General features: G+C 61.1%; 1 protein-coding gene across 10 annotated transcripts in view; it reads right to left on the bottom strand.

Annotated features, from left to right (window-relative positions):
• The window catches only part of LOC137310697 (poly(rC)-binding protein 3-like), a 73,238-nt gene that overhangs the window by 17,361 nt on the left and 33,660 nt on the right, over positions 1–22,217 (bottom strand). For 3 of the 10 annotated variants that reach the window (XM_067978374.1, XM_067978373.1, XM_067978382.1), the window contains exons 6-10: positions 12,330–12,461; positions 10,183–10,323; positions 8,278–8,355; positions 7,991–8,032; positions 6,034–6,109 (exon numbers count right to left, since the gene is read on the bottom strand). In XM_067978374.1, the coding sequence (XP_067834475.1) occupies positions 6,034–6,109; positions 7,991–8,032; positions 8,278–8,355; positions 10,183–10,323; positions 12,330–12,461 (469 nt within the window). The remainder of the gene's footprint in view (positions 1–6,033; positions 6,110–7,990; positions 8,033–8,277; positions 8,356–10,182; positions 10,324–12,329; positions 12,462–22,217) is intronic. The other 7 variants (XM_067978375.1, XM_067978383.1, XM_067978376.1 and 4 more) reach the window with 5 other exon arrangements.

Here is a 22,217-nt window from a genome sequence, read left to right as displayed (position 1 = left end):
CCCTCATTACCCTGTCTATCTCCTGGAACCCCACCTGCCCACTCCCTCCCTCATTACCCTGTCTATCTCCTGTAACCCCACCTGCCCACTCCCTCCCTCATTACCCTGTCTATCTCCTGTAACCCCACCTGCCCACTCCCTCATTACCCTGTCTGTCTCCTGTAACCCCACCTGCCCACTCACTCCCTCATCACCCTGTCTATCTCCTGTAACCCCACCTGCCCACTCACTCCCTCATTACCCTGTCTGTCTCCTGTAACCCCACCTGCCCACTCACTCCCTCATTACCCTGTCGGTCTCCTGTAACCCCACCTGCCCACTCCCTCCCTCATTACCCTGTCTATCTCCTGTAACCCCACCTGCCCACTCCCTCACTCATTACCCTGTCTGTCTCCTGTAACCCCACCTGCCCACTCACTCCCTCATTACCCTGTCTGTCTCCTGTAACCCCACCTGCCCACTCCCTCCCTCATTACCCTGTCTATCTCCTGTAACCCCACCTGCCCACTCACTCATTACCCTGTCTATCTCCTGTAACCCCACCTGCCCACTCCCTCCCTCATTACCCTGTCTATCTCCTGTAACCCCACCTGCCCACTCCCTCATTACCCTGTCTGTCTCCTGTAACCCCACCTGCCCACTCACTCCCTCATCACCCTGTCTGTCTCCTGTAACCCAACTGCCCACTCCCTCATCACCCTGTCTATCTCCTGTAACCCCACCTGCCAAATCACTCCCTCATTACCCTGTCTGTCTCCTGTAACCCCACCTGCCCACTCCCTCATTACCCTGTCTGTCTCCTGTAACCCCACCTGCCCACTCCCTCACTCATCACCCTGTCTATCTCCTGTAACCCCACCTGCCCACTCACTGCCTCATCACCCTGTCTGCCTCCTGTAACCCCACCTGCCCACTCCCTCCCTCATTACCCTGTCTGTCTCCTGTAACCCCACCTGCCCACTCCCTCCCTCATCACCCTGTCTGTCTCCTGTAACCCCACCTGCCCAATCCCTCCCTCATCACCCTGTCTGTCTCCTGTAACCCCACCTGCCCACTCCCTCCCTCATCACCCTGTCTGTCTCCTGTAACCCCACCTGCCCACTCACTCCCTCATTACCCTGTCTATCTCCTGTAACCCCACCTGCCCACTCACTCCCTCATTACCCTGTCTGTCTCCTGTAACCCCACCTGCCCACTCACTCACTCATTACCCTGTCTGTCTCCTGTAACCCCACCTGCCCACTCCCTCCCTCATTACCCTGTCTATCTCCTGTAACCCCAGCTGCCCACTCCCTCCCTCATGACCCTGTCTGTCTCCTGTAACCCCACCTGCCCACTCCCTCCCTCATTACCCTGTCTGTCTCCTGTAACCCCACCTGCCCACTCCCTCCCTCATTACCCTGTCTGTCTCCTGTAACCCCACCTGCCCACTCCCTCATTACCCTGTCTGTCTCCTGTAACCCCACCTGCCCACTCACTCCCTCATTACCCTGTCTATCTCCTGTAACCCCACCTGCCCACTCACTCACTCATGACCCTGTCTATCTTCTGTAACCCCACCTGCCCACTCCCTCATTACCCTGTCTGTCTCCTGTAACCCCACCTGCCCACTCCCTCCCTCATTACCCTGTCTATCTCCTGTAACCCCACCTGCCCACTCCCTCATTACCCTGTCTGTCTCCTGTAACCCCACCTGCCCACTCACTCCCTCATTACCCTTTCTGTCTCCTGTAACCCCACCTGCCCACTCCCTCACTCATCACCCTGTCTATCTCCTGTAACCCCACCTGCCCACTCCCTCATCACCCTGTCTGTCTCCTGTAACCCCACCTGCCCACTCCCTCCCTCATTACCCTGTCTATCTCCTGTAACCCCACCTGCCCACTCCCTCATTACCCTGTCTATCTCCTGTAACCCCACCTGCCCACTCCCTCATCACCCTGTCTGTCTCCTGTAACCCCACCTGCCCACTCCCTCACTCATCACCCTGTCTGTCTCCTGTAACCCCACCTGCCCACTCCCTCATTACCCTGTCTGTCTCCTGTAACCCCACCTGCCCACTCCCTCCCTCATCACCCTGTCTATCTCCTGTAACCCCACCTGCCCACTCCCTCCCTCATCACCCTGTCTATCTCCTGTAACCCCACCTGCCCACTCCCTCCCTCATCACCCTGTCTATCTCCTGTAACCCCACCTGCCCACTCACTCCCTCATGACCCTGTCTGTCTCCTGTAACCCCACCTGCCCACTCCCTCCCTCATCACCCTGTCCATCTCCTGTAACCCCACCTGCCCACTCCCTCATTACCCTGTCTATCTCCTGTAACCCCACCTGCCCACTCCCTCCCTCATTACCCTGTCTGTCTCCTGTAACCCCACCTGCCCACTCCCTCATTACCCTGTCTATCTCCTGTAACCCCACCTGCCCACTCCCTCCCTCATTACCCTGTCTGTCTCCTGTAACCCCACCTGCCCACTCCCTCATCACCCTGTCTGTCTCCTGTAACCCCACCTGCCCACTCACTCCCTCATGACCCTGTCTATCTCCTGTAACCCCACCTGCCCACTCCCTCCCTCATTACCCTGTCTGTCTCCTGTAACCCCACCTGCCCACTCCCTCCCTCATTACCCTGTCTGTCTCCTGTAACCCCACCTGCCCACTCCCTCCCTCATTACCCTGTCTGTCTCCTGTAACCCCACCTGCCCACTCCCTCCCTCATTACCCTGTCTGTCTCCTGTAACCCCACCTGCCCACTCACTCCCTCATTACCCTGTCTGTCTCCTGTAACCCCACCTGCTCACTCACTCCCTCATTACCCTGTCTGTCTCCTGTAACCCCACCTGCTCACTCACTCCCTCATTACCCTGTCTGTCTCCTGTAACCCCACCTGCCCACTCCCTCCCTCATTACCCTGTCTATCTCCTGTAACCCCACCTGCCCACTCCCTCATTACCCTGTCTGTCTCCTGTAACCCCACCTGCCCACTCCCTCCCTCATTACCCTGTCTATCTCCTGTAACCCCACCTGCCCACTCCCTCATTACCCTGTCTATCTCCTGTAACCCCACCTGCCCACTCCCTCATTACCCTGTCTGTCTCCTGTAACCCCACCTGCCCACTCACTCACTCATTACCCTGTCTATCTCCTGTAACCCCACCTGCCCACTCCCTCATTACCCTGTCTATCTCCTGTAACCCCACCTGCCCACTCACTCATTACCCTGTCTATCTCCTGTAACCCCACCTGCCCACTCACTCCCTCATTACCCTGTCTGTCTCCTGTAACCCCACCTGCCCACTCCCTCCCTCATTACCCTGTCTATCTCCTGTAACCCCACCTGCCCACTCCCTCATTACCCTGTCTATCTCCTGTAACCCCACCTGCCCACTCACTCACTCATGACCCTGTCTGTCTCCTGTAACCCCACCTGCTCACTCCCTCATTACCCTGTCTGTCTCCTGTAACCCCACCTGCCCACTCACTCATTACCCTGTCTATCTCCTGTAACCCCACCTGCCCACTCACTCCCTCATTACGCTGTCTGTCTCCTGTAACCCCACCTGCCCACTCACTCATTACCCTGTCTGTCTCCTGTAACCCCACCTGCCCACTCCCTCCCTCATTACCCTGTCTATCTCCTGTAACCCCACCTGCCCACTCACTCACTCATGACCCTGTCTGTCTCCTGTAACCCCACCTGCCCACTCCCTCATTACCCTGTCTATCTCCTGTAACCCCACCTGCCCACTCACTCCCTCATCACCCTGTCTATCTCCTGTAACCCCACCTGCCCACTCACTCCCTCATTACCCTGTCTATCTCCTGTAACCCCACCTGCCCACTCACTCACTCATTACCCTGTCTATCTCCTGTCACCCCACCTGCCCACTCACTCCCTCATTACCCTGTCTGTCTCCTGTAACCCCACCTGCCCACTCACTCACTCATTACCCTGTCTGTCTCCTGTAACCCCACCTGCCCACTCACTCCCTCATGACCCTGTCTGTCTCCTGTAACCCCACCTGCTCACTCCCTCATTACCCTGTCTATCTCCTGTAACCCCACCTGCCCACTCACTCCCTCATTACCCTGTCTGTCTCCTGTAACCCCACCTGCCCACTCACTCCCTCATTACCCTGTCTGTCTCCTGTAACCCCACCTGCCCACTCACTCACTCATTACCCTGTCTATCTCCTGTAACCCCACCTGCCCACTCACTCACTCATGACCCTGTCTATCTCCTGGACCTCCTCTGCTGCCGCACTGAGTAAACAATATGAACAAGTGCTCACACTGCCTGTAGGGGCCTTTGTCGATTTACTTCTCTAACTGTCTGTGGTTTAAAGGTATGACTGACACTTCAGTCAAGCTGAGGCTGTAACAAAGTTAGTGGGGTGGGTTGTCGAACTAGAGTTATTGATAAGGAACAAGTACAGCAGTTAATTGAATGAGGTTATGCTGTTGAACATATGAATTCGCACGCAGTGGGAGTGGGGAAAGCTGCAGACGGGTGAGCATTGGAACGGACACTTTGGAATTTACTAAGATCTGATCAGCTGTGAAAACTTTGATCTCTGAACTGTAACGTGATTAAAATTTCCTGGTGAACTCACAAGGTATTGCCGTGAGTCTATGTTTAACTATTGGTAATAATAGTTATTACTGTATGCTTAATCTCCTATAAACGTCAACAATAAATGGTATGAACCCTGTTACTTTGAGATGTAACGAACATATAAGAACACCCACCCTCCAACACATGGGACCACGGCCGAGGGGGGGGGGGGGCGGGCGGGCGGAGGGTGAAGCTCCTGTCGATGTCTCATTGAAGGGTCGTACCTAATTTCCCTGCGAGAGAGAGAATGGCCCAGTGAGTGAACACTGACACGTGGCGGGTGGTTATTCGAAAGCCAAGGCAGAAGCAAACTGCAAACGAGGGTTCAGAGAAACTTTTCATTGACTGACAAGGATCACAATTTGCGTTGGACAAAGGCCCATTTAAACTGCTTAGAGCCCCTTTAACGAGGAATCGAGACCAAAGGGTCATTTCTAACCCGTCAGACCTGGATCAAACAGTTAGATTGGTGCCCAGTACTGTAGTACATTCAGTGAGGAGTGTAAGCAGTGTGAACATTAGGTTTGGGAGGGTGAAAGCAGCAGTGTGAACATTAGGTGAACACTCTGGAGTCCTGGACATGAGACTGGCAGGGGTTCCTCTCCAGGCTCACAACCACCACCAAACCTGTGCAACCATCGTGTTTAAAAGAGTGATTTGTTTTTCAATCCCGGCGCAGAACGTGCGAGTTGCACACCCACAAACCTCTACCAGCCCATCCACGTGCCTCACACGACACACCACCAACACTAGTGAAAGCAGTGCACTGCCCCTGGAGATAGTGGCCCTTTCAGACAGAACCTCTCACTATAGAATCAGACAGCGCAGAAAGACACCGTTCGGCCCATCTTTGAAAGAGCTATCTGATTAGTCCCACTCCCTGCTCTTTCCCCAGTAACCCGGCAAATTTTTCCCTTTCGAGTATTTCTCCAATTCCCCTTTTGAAAGTTATTATTGAATCTGCTTCCACCGCCCTTTCAGGCAGCGCATTCCAGATCAGAACTCGCTGTGTAAAAAGAAAATTCTCCCCCTCTGGTTCTTTTGCCAATTACCTTAAATCTGTGTCCTCTGGTTACTGACCCTCTGCCACTGGAAACAGTCTCTCCCCATCGACTCGATCAAAACTCCTCGCAATTTTGATCACCTCTATTAAATCTCCCCATAACTTTCTCTGCTCTGAAGAGAACAATCCCAGCTTCTCCAGTCTCTCCACTTAACTGAAGTCCCGCATCCCTGGCACCATTCTGCTAAACCTCTCCGAGGCCCTGACATCCTTCCTAAAGTGCGGTGCCCAGAATTGGACACAATACCCCAGCTGGGGCCTGACCAGTGATTTATAAAGGTTCAGCTTAACTTCCTTGCTTTTGTACTCTCTGCCTGTTTATAAAGCCCAGGATCCCGTATGCATTCACACTAACCTGAGAAGCCAGGGCTGGTCTGTCCGACAGGGGTGAAGGGAGTCTGTTGCATGGCCAGCTGGTGTAACTTGGTCAGCTGTGGGGAAGACAGGATGGGAACTCCTGTTAGAGCTCGAGACGGGTACAGAACAGTAACAAAACTGCATAAAACTAATCCAGACATGGAACTCCTAACTCTGGGAACCCATACAATGCGTTTATACGGAGAGCGCAGCTGGCTTTTCAAAAGAGGCTGAAACTAGCTACCCCAATCAACTGGATCACAAGGCTGTGTTCACCACGGACACATGCTCAGCACCCCCTCCCTAAATGTTCTCCCCATCTCTCCCACAGGCCCCGGCCCCGACCCCCCTCACTGGGGCGCGGGCCCCACAGGCCCTGGCCCTTACCCCTCACTGGGGCGCGGGCCCCACAGGCCCCGACCCCCCACTGGGGCGCGGGCCCCACAGGCCCCGACCCCCCACTGGGGCGCGGGCCCCACAGGCCCCGACCCCCCACTGGGGCGCGGGCCCCACAGGACCCAGGATTCCACCCAAGTGGCTACATCCTTCATGTGCAGGACTTGACAGTGAGCCCTGACAAGGCTTGGAGACTGTAGAAGCCAAGCCCCGTCCTTCACTCACACACACACACACTGTGCACAGCAGCGGTCACTGGTCAGTGACCAGCAGTGGGAACCACGGCCGACTGCGTCCCCGAAAGCCCAGGGGCTCCGTGGACAATTGTAGCTCCCTGATTGCTGAGATCAGCTGTCCTAAGCAGATTTCCCCAAACCTTCATCACCCTCCACGGAAATTCCCACATTTCCCAAATCGCCATCACCCTCCACGGAAATTCTCACATTTCCCAAATCTGCATAAACTTCCCCGGGAATTCCCACTTTCCCTCAAATCACCATCACCATCCCCGGGAATTCCCACTTTCCCCAAATCGCCATCACCATCCCCGGGAATTCCCACTTCCCCAAATCGCCATCACCTTCCCCAGGAATTCCCACTTTTCCCAAAACACCATTTCCATCCCTGGGAATTCCCATTTTCCCACATCACCATCACTTTCCCTGGGAATTCCCACTTCACCATCACTTTCTCCATGAATTCCCACATCGCCATCACCTTCCCCGGGAATTCCCACTTTCCCCAAAGCGCCATTTCCATCCCTGGGAATTCCCACTTTCCCAAATCGCCATTACCTTCCCCGGGAATTCCCACTTTCCCCAAAACGCCATTTCCATCCCTGGGAATTCCCACTTTCCCACATCGCCATCACCTTCCCTGGGAATTCTCACTTTCCCAAATCGCCATCACCTTCCCCAGGAATTCCCACCGTTTCAAGTGGAACAGAGCTGTTTACTTCACCGCTGACAGGACTGGCTCAGTTCTGACGGATTTTATGAATGTGTTAACAGTCCTGGTCTAGAATTCCCGATTGAAGGGTTTAGTTTGGTGCAGTGACAAAACCATTTGTGTGTGAGTTACTCCCGAACTCTAAGGGCGGTGCAGATTACGCAGTTATTCCTATTCTATCGGGAGACGAGCGACAGATTCCTGGGTTTAATTCTACAATGTGTCCCCACCCCCACTGCCTCCGCAATGACGGGGACCAGGGTGAACAGACTGGGCAAGGAATTTAATACTGATGGGGGTCTGAGTTGACACCTGGCACATGCTGTGAAGCAGCACCTCACCAGTCAGTGCGGACCGCACCATCGACCAGGAGGAAGCCGCAGGAACGGGGCGGGTGTTGGGGAGAGAGCGCGCACGCACACACACACACACACACACACACACACGAGAGAGAGCACGAGTGGGACATTGTAGTGACAAGAGTTTTGGGCCTAAAACCTGCAACCACAGTCGTGGCAATTGGCGTTTTCACCACAACACCACCGGGCCACAAATTTTATTTAAAAAAAAATATTTTACAAAAGTTATTAAAAAATAAAATGAGAACTCACATCGGGATGTGGGATGGCAAACTGTCCCTGAATCGTATACGCCTACAAGATTGAGAGAAAAAAGGAGCTGTAAATATTGGCACTGAATCTCTGTCCTAGCCATGATGATTCTTGTACACGATTTAAACAAACCCTCTTTCACCGTATCTACTGCTTCAAAACCTTCAATCAGCAGCGTCTGGACTTTTAGATTTAACACCGTGCGGCACCGACTTAAACGGAGGGAAGGAACGAAAATATACGAAAGCAGGAATAAAAAGACAGAAGCAGAGACGGGCTGGTCTTACCTGACCTCCAGCAAAAATGACGGGGGCAGAGACCGGCTTTGGGCGGTACGGCACGGTGATACCCTTCGTGGGGGACTGCTTAAAAAGAGACACAACAACGGGCAAAATCAGATGTGCAATCACAGGTCACCACCAAAGGTGAACACTCGTGCAACGCAGAGATAGACAAGCGTGATCACAGGTCACCACAAAAACAAAGTCACCCACAAAAAGGTGAACACGAGTGCAAAGCAGAGATACACGAGTACAATCACATCACAAAACCAAGGTCACCCACAAAGGTGAACACTAGTGCGACGTAGCGATGCCCGAGTACAACGTAGCGATGCCCGAGTACAACGTAGCGATGCCCGAGTACAACGCAGCGATGCCCGAGTACAACGCAGCGATGCCCGAGTACAACGCAGCGATGCCCGAGTACAACGCAGCGATGCCCGAGTACAACGCAGCGATGCCCGAGTACAACGCAGCGATGCCCGAGTACAACGCAGCGATGCCCGAGTACAACGCAGCGATGCCCGAGTACAACGCAGCGATGCCCGAGTACAACGTAGCGATGCCCGAGTACAACGTAGCGATGCTCTAGTTTCAATAACGTAGGATACGTAGTTGTGACACACTAGTGCAGCAGCATATGGATACACTGCACCTACCTTAGCAAAATGTACCGTTAATTTGGGAGGGCTGACAGACAGACATGGGAACAGGAGGACATTCACAGCCGTTCAATTAGATCAGGACCGATCTGTCCCTCAACCCCATTTACCTGCCATCGCTCCATGTCCCTCGATACCCATTAAAAAAATCGACCGATCTCGGTCTTCAAAGCTCCAATTGACCCCCAGCCCCGGGCACGCGGCCAAACGCCCCCCAGCCCCGGGCACGCGGCCAAACGCCCCCCCCCCAGCCCCGGGCACGCGGCCAAACGCCCCCCCCCCAGCCCCGGGCACGCGGCCAAACGCGCCCCCCAGCCCCGGGCACGCGGCCAAACGCCCCCCCAGCCCCGGGCACGCGGCCAAACGCCCCCCCCCCCAGCCCCGGGCACGCGGCCAAACGCCCCCCCCAGCCCCGGGCACGCGGCCAAACGCCCCCCCCAGCCCCGGGCACGCGGTCAAACGCCCCCCCCAGCCCCGGGCACGCGGTCAAACGCCCCCCACAGCCCCGGGCACGCGGCCAAACGCCCCCCAGCCCCGGGCACGCGGCCAAACGCCCCCCCCAGCCCCGGGCACGCGGTCAAACGCCCCCCAGCCCCGGGCACGCGGTCAAACGCCCCCCCCCCAGCCCCGGGCACGCGGTCAAACGCCCCCCCCCAGCCCCGGGCACGCGGCCAAACGCCCCCCCCCAGCCCCGGGCACGCGGCCAAACGCCCCCCCCCAGCCCCGGGCACGCGGTCAAACGCCCCCCAGCCCCGGGCACGCGGCCAAACGCCCCCCCCCAGCCCCGGGCACGCGGCCAAACGCCCCCCCCCAGCCCCGGGCACGCGGTCAAACGCCCCCCCCCCAGCCCCGGGCACGCGGTCAAACGCCCCCCCCCCAGACCCGGGCACGCGGCCAAACGCCCCCCAGCCCCGGGCACGCGGCCAAACGCCCCCCAGCCCCGGGCACGCGGCCAAACGCCCCCCCCCAGCCCCGGGCACGCGGCCAAACGCCCCCCCCAGCCCCGGGCACGCCCCCCCCCAGCCCCGGGCACGCCCCCCCCCAGCCCCGGGCACGCCCCCCCCCAGCCCCGGGCACGCCCCCCCCCAGCCCCGGGCACGCCCCCCCCCCAGCCCCGGGCACGCCCCCCCCCCAGCCTCACATACAATCCCCATCAGTCGAACCCAATTATCTTGTTGAAAGGTTCGTTATGACCCATCCCCATGAACACTCTTTTACCATCTGCAAAAACACAAAGTCTCTTCCAAACCTCTCCATCTACCTCAAGGATCACCACACAGATCTGCTTGGCGCATTCGATAATGGATGGGGGAGTGCCAGCGATGGTAATCGCTCGCTCAGTCGAGTTTGGCAGCATGTCTCCTGCAACCTGGACCTGGGCCCCCGTCGACTGTCAGAAACAGAAACACACGTCAGACCTGTCAACGACAACGGGTGGAGTGGTCGCAGGACACACCTGCTCAGATCGACTCCCCTCCACACCTCCGGGCTATCATTTCAAACAAGGTTAGTCACTTCCTCAAAACGTGGACAAGATCTACCTCCTATAAATCCCGGGGATGGCCCCCCGGCCCCCTGCCCCCCCCCCCGGGCGGAGGGGAAGGAGCCCCCCCCGGGCGGAGGGGAAGGAGCCCCGGCCCCCCTCCCCGGGCAGAGGGGAAGGAGCCCCGGCCCCCCTCCCCGGGCAGAGGGGAAGGAGCCCCCCTCCCCGGGCGGAGGGGAAGGAGCCCCCCTCCCCGGGCGGAGGGGAAGGCGCCCCCCCCGGGCGGAGGGGAAGGCGCCCCCCCCGGGCGGAGGGGAAGGCGCCCCCCCCGGGCGGAGGGGAAGGCGCCCCCCCCGGGCGGAGGGGAAGGCGCCCCCCCCCGGGCGGAGGGGAAGGAGCCCCCCCCCGGGCGGAGGGGAAGGAGCCCCCCCCGGGCGGAGGGGAAGGAGCCCCCCCCGGGCGGAGGGGAAGGAGCCCCCCCCGGGCGGAGGGGAAGGAGCCCCCCCCGGGCGGAGGGGAAGGAGCCCCCCCCGGGCGGAGGGGAAGGCGCCCCGGCCCCCCCCGGGCGGAGGGGAAGGCGCCCCGGCCCCCCCCGGGCGGAGGGGAAGGCGCCCCCCCCGGGCGGAGGGGAAGGCGCCCCGGCCCCCCTCCCCGGGCAGAGGGGAAGGAGCCCCCCCCGGGCGGAGGGGAAGGCGCCCCGGCCCCCCCCCCCGGGCGGAGGGGAAGGCGCCCCGGCCCCCCCCCCCCGGGCGGAGGGGAAGGAGCCCCCCCGGGCGGAGGGGAAGGCGCCCCGGCCCCCCCCCGGGCGGAGGGGAAGGCGCCCCGGCCCCCCCCGGGCGGAGGGGAAGGCGCCCCGGCCCCCCCCGGGCGGAGGGGAAGGCGCCCCGGCCCCCCCCGGGCGGAGGGGAAGGCGCCCCGGCCCCCCCCGGGCGGAGGGGAAGGCGCCCCGGCCCCCCCCGGGCGGAGGGGAAGGCGCCCCGGCCCCCCCCCCCGGTAGTTTCCTGATCCCCACACACTGTCGTCTAATACTTGACCCACAGCCGTTGATAGGCTCATTTTGATCTGTTGTTTTCTACACAGCTCGAAGGCGGCAAATTCAAAACTGCTCATTTCAGTGAGCGAGTGGTCTATCTGTGGAACAGGCTCCCCGGGGGGGGGAGTTAGTCAGTGTTGATTCAAATCAGACCGGTTTCTTTCAGAATATAACATTGTGGGAGACAGTCGACGGGCGATTTGAGGCATGACGTGGGGTCAGTGCTCGGGAGGAACAGGTGACTGTGGGACCGCGGTTCCCAGAGTTCTCCACCACTGGGGGGTTTTCCTCGCCTCATGTCTGGGTCTGTTGGAGATTAATTGATGAGCAATCGATTGTTATGATTCGTCAACAGCTCCATTATCGTCGTATCAGGGACCACCGGGTCGGTAGGTGGTGAACAAGACGGGCCTCGGGGTCTCTCATTCAGCAGTTCCTATGTCCCTTACACTGTTTCCAAGCGTAACTGGCTCTGCTCTGCTCGACATCTCCAGGTTAATCCAGGGTTCAGCAGCAGCCCTTCTTGTGGGGCGTCCCCGTCAATTGCTGGGTGTTACAATCCAACACTGTGTCCCGGGTCAGGGTTTAAGCCCGCCCTCCTTCACAGATTTCCCAATCTCTCCCTGCGACAACTAATTCACCCAACAACTGCAAATGTTCCCATCCAGGCGGCCTTGAGCTGATTAAACCTCTCCCCCCCCCGGCCCCCCTGCCCTGGAGATTGACATCTGGCGCTCTGAGTTAGCTTCCTCCCCATTCACAGGTAACCCCTGTCCATTCCACTTTCCTCAACCCTAATAAATAACCGGACTCTCTGTACGTTCACCAAACCCACAGCAGGATCTCTGTGGCCAAGGACATCACAACCTGAGCCTCTCACCTCACGGATCTCCTTGATTTTGCAGCCACCTTTGCCGATCAGCGAACCGCACTGGCTCGCGGGGATGACGATGCGCAGGGTGACAGGTGGCTGACTTGTGGCTGTGCTGTTGGTCATCGCACTGTTAATATCCTGGAGAAACACACAGTCAGTCGAGCAGAGACCCCCCCGAACCCCACACACCCAGAGACCCTGCCCCAACCCGAACCAGACACACCGGCACCCCCCGAACCAGACACGCCCAGAGACACTGCACCCCCCGAACCAGACACGCCCAGACACAGCACCCCCCGAACCAGACACACTGCACCCCCCGAACCAGACACGCCCAGACACTGCACCCCCCGAACCAGACACACCCAGAGATACTGCACCCCCCGAACCAGACACGCCCAGAGACACTGCACCCCCCGAACCAGACACGCCCAAAGACACTGCACCCCCCAAACCAGACACGCCCAGAGACACTGCACCCCCCGAACCAGACACACCCAGAGACACTGCCCGACTCCCGAACCAGACACACCCAGAGACACTGCCCGACTCCCGAACCAGACACACCCAGAGACACTGCCCGACTCCCGAACCAGACATGCCCAGAGACACTGCACCCCCCGAACCAGACACGCCCAGAGACACTGCACCCCCCGAACCAGACACGCCCAGAGACACTGCACCCCCCGAACCAGACACACCCAGAGATACTGCACCCCCCGAACCAGACACGCCCAGAGACACTGCACCCCCCGAACCAGACACGCCCAAAGACACTGCACCCCCCAAACCAGACACGCCCAGAGACACTGCACCCCCCGAACCAGACACACCCAGAGACACTGCCCGACTCCCGAACCAGACACACCCAGAGACACTGCCCGACTCCCGAACCAGACACACCCAGAGACACTGCTCCCCCCGAACCAGACACACCCAGAGACTCCCCCCGAACCAGACACACCCAGAGACACTGCTCCCCCCGAACCAGACACGCCCAGAGACACTGCACCCCCCGAACCAGACACGCTCAGAGACACTGGCACCCCCCGAACCAGACACACCCAGAGACACTGCTCCCCCCGAACCAGACACGCTCAGAGACACTGGCACCCCCCGAACCAGACACACCCAGAGACACTGCTCCCCCCGAACCAGACACACCCAGAGACACTGCCCGACTCCTGAACCAGACACGCCCAGAGACACTGCCCGACTCCCGAACCAGACACACCCAGAGACACTGCTCCCCCCGAACCAGACACACCCAGAGACACTGCCCGCCACCCCGAACCAGACACACCCAGAGACACTGCACCCCCCGAACCAGACACACCCAGAGACACTGCTCCCCCCGAACCAGACACACCCAGAGACACTGCCCGCCACCCCGAACCAGACACACCCAGAGACACTGCTCCCCCCGAACCAGACACACCCAGAGACACTGCTCCCCCCGAACCAGACACACCCAGAGACACTGCCCGACTCCTGAACCAGACACGCCCAGAGACACTGCCCGACTCCCGAACCAGACACGCCCAGAGACACTGCTCCCCCCGAACCAGACCCACCCAGAGACACTGCCCGCCACCCTGAACCAGACACGCCCAGAGACACTGCACCCCCCGAACCAGACACGCCCAGAGACACTGCACCCCCCGAACCAGACACGCCAAGAGACACTGCACCCCCCGAACCAGACACGCCCAGACACAGCACCCCCCGAACCAGACACGCCCAGACACAGCACCCCCCGAACCAGACACACTGCACCCCCCGAACCAGACACGCCCAGACACTGCACCCCCCGAACCAGACACACCCAGAGATACTGCACTCCCCGAACCAGACACACCCAGAGACACTGCACCCCCCGAACCAGACACACCCAGAGACACTGCCCGACTCCCGAACCAGACACACCCAGAGACACTGCCCGACTCCCGAACCAGACACACCCAGAGACACTGCCCGACTCCCGAACCAGACACACCCAGAGACACTGCACCCCCCGAACCAGACACACCCAGAGACACTGCTCCCCCCGAACCAGACACACCCAGAGACACTGGCAACCCCCGAACCAGACACACCCAGAGACACTGCTCCCCCCGAACCAGACACGCCCAGAGACACTGGCAACCCCCGAACCAGACACACCCAGAGACACTGCACCCCCCGAACTAGACACGCCCAGAGACACTGCTCCCCCCGAACCAGACACGCCCAGAGACACTGCTCGCCCCGAACCAGACACACCCAGAGACACTGCACCGCCCGAACCAGACACACCCAGAGACACTGCCCCCAACCCGAACCAGACACACCCAGAGACACTGCACCCCCCGAACCAGACACGCCCAGAGACACTGCACCCCCCGAACCAGACACGCCCAGAGACACTGCACCCCCCGAACCAGACACGCCCAGAGACACTGCCCGACTCCTGAACCAGACACGCCCAGAGACACTGCCCGACTCCCGAACCAGACACACCCAGAGACACTGCCCGACTCCCGAACCAGACACGCCCAGAGACACTGCACCCCCCGAACCAGACACGCCCAGAGACACTGCACCCCCCGAACCAGACACACCCAGAGACACTGCTCCCCCCGAACCAGACACGCCCAGAGACACTGCTCCCCCCGAACCAGACACACCGCTCCCCCCGAACCAGACACACCCAGAGACACTGCTCCCCCCGAACCAGACACACCCAGAAACACTGCACCCCCCGAACCAGACACGCCCAGAGACACTGCACCCCCCGAACCAGACACGCCCAGAGACACTGCACGCCCCGAACCAGACACGCCCAGAGACACTGCACCCCCCGAACCAGACACGCCCAGAGACACTGCACCCCCCGAACCAGACACACCCAGAGACACTGCCCGACTCCCGAACCAGACACACCCAGAGACACTGCTCCCCCCGAACCAGACATACCCAGAGACACTGCACCCCCCGAACCAGACACGCCCAGAGACACTGCACCCCCCGAACCAGACACGCCCAGAGACACTGCTCCCCCCGTACCAGACACACCCAGAGACACTGCCCAACTCCCGAACCAGACACGCCCAGAGACACTGCTCCCCCCGAACCAGACACACCCAGAGACACTGCCCGACTCCCGAACCAGACACGCCCAGAGACACTGCTCCCCCCGAACCAGACCCACCCAGAGACACTGCCCGCCACCCCGAACCAGACACGCCCAGAGACACTGCACCCCCGAACCAGACACGCCCAGAGACACTGCACCCCCCGAACCAGACACGCCCAGAGACACTGCACCCCCCGAACCAGACACACCCAGAGACACTGCCCGACTACCGAACCAGACACACCCAGAGACACTGCACCCCCCGAACCAGACACACCCAGAGACACTGCACCCCCCGAACCAGACACACCCAGAGACACTGCCCGACTCCCGAACCAGACACACCCAGAGACACTGCACCCCCCGAACCAGACACACCCAGAGACACTGCACCCCCCGAACCAGACACACCCAGAGACACTGCCCGACTCCCGAACCAGACACACCCAGAGACACTGCCCGACTCCCGAACCAGACACACCCAGAGACACTGCACCCCCCGAACCAGACACACCCAGAGACACTGCACCCCCCGAACCAGACACGCCCAGAGACACTGCTCCCCCCGAACCAGACACGCTCAGAGACACTGGCAACCCCCGAACCAGACACACCCAGAGACACTGCACCCCCCGAACCAGACACACCCAGAGACACTGCCCCCAACCCGAACCAGACACACCCAGAGACACTGCACCCCCCGAACCAGACACGCCCAGAGACACTGCAACCCCCGAACCAGACACGCCCAGAGACACTGCTCCCCCCGAACCAGACACGCCCAGAGACACTGCTCCCCCCGAACCAGACACACCCAGAGACACTGCACCCCCCGAACCAGACACACCCAGAGACACTGCTCCCCCCGAACCAGACACGCCCAGAGTCACTGCTCCCCCCGAACCAGACACACCGCTCCCCCCGAACCAGACACACCCAGAGACACTGCTCCCCCCGAACCAGACACACCCAGAGACACTGCTCCCCCCGAACCAGACACACCCAGAGACACTGCTCCCCCCGAACAAGACACACCCAGAGACACTGCTCCCCCCGAACCAGACACACCCAGAGACACTGCTCCCCCCGAACCAGACACACCCAGAGACACTGCTCCCCCCGAACAAGACACACCCAGAAACACTGCCCGCCACCCCGAACCAGACACGCCCAGAGACACTGCACCCCCCGAACCAGACACGCCCAGAGACACTGCACCCCCCGAACCAGACACGCCCAGAGACACTGCACCCCCCGAACCAGACACGCCCAGAGACACTGCACCCCCCGAACCAGACACGCCCAGAGACACTGCACCCCCCGAACCAGACACGCCCAGAGACACTGCTCCCCCCGAACCAGACACACCCAGAGACACTGCCCGACTCCCGAACCAGACACGCCCAGAGACACTGCTCCTCCCGAACCAGACACACCCAGAGACACTGCCCGACTCCCGAACCAGACACACCCAGAGACACTGCTCGCCCCGAACCAGACACACCCAGAGACACTGCCCGACTCCCGAACCAGACACACCCAGAGACACTGCCCGACTCCCGAACCAGACACACCCAGAGACACTGCTCCCCCCGAACCAGACACGCCCAGAGACACTGGCAACCCCCGAACCAGACACTCCCAGAGACACTGCACCCCCCGAACCAGACACGCCCAGAGACACTGCTCCCCCCGAACCAGACACGCCCAGAGACACTGCTCGCCCCGAACCAGACACACCCAGAGACACTGCACCGCCCGAACCAGACACACCCAGAGACACTGCCCCCAACCCGAACCACACACCCAGAGACACTGCACCCCCCGAACCAGACACGCCCAGAGACACTGCACCCCCCGAACCAGACACGCCCAGAGACACTGCACCCCCCGAACCAGACACGCCCAGAGACACTGCCCGACTCCTGAACCAGACACGCCCAGAGACACTGCCCGACTCCCGAACCAGACACACCCAGAGACACTGCCCGACTCCCGAACCAGACACGCCCAGAGACACTGCACCCCCCGAACCAGACACGCCCAGAGACACTGCACCCCCCAAACCAGACACACCCAGAGACACTGCTCCCCCCGAACCAGACACGCCCAGAGACACTGCTCCCCCCGAACCAGACACACCGCTCCCCCCGAACCAGACACACCCAGAGACACTGCTCCCCCCGAACCAGACACACCCAGAAACACTGCACCCCCCGAACCAGACACGCCCAGAGACACTGCACCCCCCGAACCAGACACGCCCAGAGACACTGCACCCCCCGAACCAGACACGCCCAGAGACACTGCACCCCCCGAACCAGACACGCCCAGAGACACTGCACCCCCCGAACCAGACACACCCAGAGACACTGCCCGACTCCCGAACCAGACACACCCAGAGACACTGCTCCCCCCGAACCAGACATACCCAGAGACACTGCACCCCCCGAACCAGACACGCCCAGAGACACTGCACCCCCCGAACCAGACACGCCCAGAGACACTGCTCCCCCCGTACCAGACACACCCAGAGACACTGCCCGACTCCCGAACCAGACACGCCCAGAGACACTGCTCCCCCCGAACCAGACACACCCAGAGACACTGCCTGACTCCCGAACCAGACACGCCCAGAGACACTGCTCCCCCCGAACCAGACCCACCCAGAGACACTGCCCGCCACCCCGAACCAGACACGCCCAGAGACACTGCACCCCCGAACCAGACACGCCCAGAGACACTGCACCCCCCGAACCAGACACGCCCAGAGACACTGCACCCCCCGAACCAGACACACCCAGAGACACTGCCCGACTCCCGAACCAGACACACCCAGAGACACTGCACCCCCCGAACCAGACACACCCAGAGACACTGCACCCCCCGAACCAGACACACTCAGAGACACTGCTCGACTCCCGAACCAGACACACCCAGAGACACTGCCCGACTCCCGAACCAGACACACCCAGAGACACTGCCCGACTCCCGAACCAGACACACCCAGAGACACTGCACCCCCCGAACCAGACACACCCAGAGACACTGCACCCCCCGAACCAGACACGCCCAGAGACACTGCTCCCCCCGAACCAGACACGCTCAGAGACACTGGCAACCCCCGAACCAGACACACCCAGAGACACTGCACCCCCCGAACCAGACACACCCAGAGACACTGCCCCCAACCCGAACCAGACACACCCAGAGACACTGCACCCCCCGAACCAGACACGCCCAGAGACACTGCAACCCCCGAACCAGACACGCCCAGAGACACTGCTCCCCCCGAACCAGACACGCCCAGAGACACTGCTCCCCCCGAACCAGACACACCCAGAGACACTGCCCGACTCCTGAACCAGACACGCCCAGAGACACTGCCCGACTCCCGAACCAGACACGCCCAGAGACACTGCTCCCCCCGAACCAGACACGCCCAGAGTCACTGCTCCCCCCGAACCAGACACACCGCTCCCCCCGAACCAGACACACCCAGAGACACTGCTCCCCCCGAACCAGACACACCCAGAGACACTGCTCCCCCCGAACCAGACACACCCAGAGACACTGCTCCCCCCGAACAAGACACACCCAGAGACACTGCTCCCCCCGAACCAGACACACCCAGAGACACTGCACCCCCCGAACCAGACACACCCAGAAACACTGCCCGCCACCCCGAACCAGACACGCCCAGAGACACTGCACCCCCCGAACCAGACACGCCCAGAGACACTGCACCCCCCGAACCAGACACGCCCAGAGACACTGCACCCCCCGAACCAGACACACCCAGAGACACTGCCCGACTCCCGAACCAGACACACCCAGAGACACTGCTCCCCCCAAACCAGACACACCCAGAGACACTGCACCCCCCGAACCAGACACGCCCAGAGACACTGCACCCCCCGAACCAGACACGCCCAGAGACACTGCACCCCCCGAACCAGACACGCCCAGAGACACTGCACCCCCCGAACCAGACACACCCAGAGACACTGCACCCCCCGAACCAGACACGCCCAGAGACACTGCTCCCCCCGAACCAGACACACCCAGAGACACTGCCCGACTCCCGAACCAGACACGCCCAGAGACACTGCTCCCCCCGAACCAGACACACCCAGAGACACTGCCCGACTCCCGAACCAGACACACCCAGAGACACTGCTCGCCCCGAACCAGACACACCCAGAGACACTGCACCCCCCGAACCAGACACACCCAGAGACACTGCCCGCAACCCGAACCAGACACACCCAGAGACAATGCACCCCCCGAACCAGACACGCCCAGAGACACTGCTCCCCCCGAACCAGACACGCCCAGAGACACTGCTCCCCCCGAACCAGACACCCCCAGAGACACTGCCCGACTCCTGAACCAGACACGCCCAGAGACACTGCCCGACTCCCGAACCAGACACGCCCAGAGACACTGCACCCCCCGAACCAGACACACCCAGAGACACTGCCCGCAACCCGAACCAGACACACCCAGAGACAATGCACCCCCCGAACCAGACACGCCCAGAGACACTGCTCCCCCCGAACCAGACACGCCCAGAGACACTGCTCCCCCCGAACCAGACACCCCCAGAGACACTGCCCGACTCCTGAACCAGACACGCCCAGAGACACTGCCCGACTCCCGAACCAGACACGCCCAGAGACACTGCACCCCCCGAACCAGACACACCCAGAGACACTGCACCCCCCGAACCAGACACACCCAGAGACACTGCTCCCCCCGAACCAGACACGCCCAGAGACACTGCTCCCCCCGAACCAGACACACCGCTCCCCCCGAACCAGACACACCCAGAGACACTGCTCCCCCCGAACCAGACACACCCAGAGACACTGCTCCCCCCGAACCAGACACACCCAGAGACACTGCTCCCCCCGAACAAGACACACCCAGAGACACTGCTCCCCCCGAACCAGACACACCCAGAGACACTGCACCCCCCGAACCAGACACACCCAGAAACACTGCCCGCCACCCCGAACCAGACACGCCCAGAGACACTGCACCCCCCGAACCAGACACGCCCAGAGACACTGCACCCCCCGAACCAGACACGCCCAGAGACACTGCCCGACTCCCGAACCAGACACGCCCAGAGACACTGCTCCCCCCGAACCAGACACGCCCAGAGACACTGCCCGACTCCCGAACCAGACACACCCAGAGACACTGCACCCCCCGAACCAGACACGCCCAGAGACACTGCTCCCCCCGAACCAGACACGCCCAGAGACACTGCTCCCCCCGAACCAGACACGCCCAGAGACACTGCTCCCCCCGAACCAGACACGCCCAGAGACACTGCCCGACTCCCGAACCAGACACGCCCAGAGACACTGCACCCCCCGAACCAGACACACCCAGAGACACTGCCCGACTCCCGAACCAGACACACCCAGAGACACTGCAACCCCCGAACCAGACACGCCCAGAGACACTGCACCCCCGAACCAGACACGCCCAGAGACACTGCACCCCCCGAACCAGACACGCCCAGAGACACTGCACCCCCCGAACCAGACACGCCCAGAGACACTGCCCGACTCCCGAACCAGACACACCCAGAGACACTGCACCCCCCGAACCAGACACACCCAGAGACACTGCAACCCCCGAACCTGACACGCCCAGAGACACTGCTCCCCCCGAACCAGACACGCCCAGAGACACTGATCCCCCCGAACCAGACACACCCAGAGACACTGCTCCCCCCGAACCAGACACACCCAGAGACACTGCTCCCCCCGAACCAGACACACCCAGAGACACTGCACCTCCCGAACCAGACACACCGAGACACTGCTCCCCCCGAACCAGACACACCCAGAGACACTGCACCCCCCGAACCAGACACACCCAGAGACACTGCACCCCCCGAACCAGACACACCCAGAGACACTGCTCCCCACGAACCAGACACGCCCAGAGACACTGCCCGACTCCCGAACCAGACACACCCAGAGACACTGCTCCCCCCGAACCAGACACACCCAGAGACACTGCTCCCCCCGAACCAGACACACCCAGAGACACTGCTCCCCCCGAACCAGACACACCCAGAGACACTGCTCCCCCCGAACCAGACACACCCAGAGACACTGCACCTCCCGAACCAGACACACCGAGACACTGCTCCCCCCGAACCAGACACACCCAGAGACACTGCACCCCCCGAACCAGACACACCCAGAGACACTGCACCCCCCGAACCAGACACACCCAGAGACACTGCTCCCCACGAACCAGACACGCCCAGAGACACTGCCCGACTCCCGAACCAGACACACCCAGAGACACTGCTCCCCCCGAACCAGACACACCCAAAGACACTGCTCCCCCCGAACCAGACACACCCAGAGACACTGCTCCTCCCGAACCAGACACACCCAGAGACACTGCTCCCCCCGAACCAGACACACCCAGAGATACTGCACTCCCCGAACCAGACACACCCAGAGACACTGCACCCCCCGAACCAGACACACCCAGAGACACTGCCCGACTCCCGAACCAGACACGCCCAGAGACACTGCCCGACTCCCGAACCAGACACACCCAGAGACACTGCCCGACTCCCGAACCAGACACACCCAGAGACACTGCACCCCCCGAACCAGACACACCCAGAGACACTGCACCCCCCGAACCAGACACGCCCAGAGACACTGCTCCCCCCGAACCAGACACGCCGAGAAACACTGGCAACCCCCGAACCAGACACACCCAGAGACACTGCACCC

The sequence above is a fragment of the Heptranchias perlo genome, unplaced genomic scaffold (assembly GCF_035084215.1).
Source record: "Heptranchias perlo isolate sHepPer1 unplaced genomic scaffold, sHepPer1.hap1 HAP1_SCAFFOLD_270, whole genome shotgun sequence".
In the NCBI taxonomy this organism is placed as follows: Eukaryota; Metazoa; Chordata; class Chondrichthyes; order Hexanchiformes; family Hexanchidae; genus Heptranchias; species Heptranchias perlo.
Note: the sequence above shows the minus strand (reverse complement) of the source record. Positions and strands in the feature narration are given on the sequence as shown.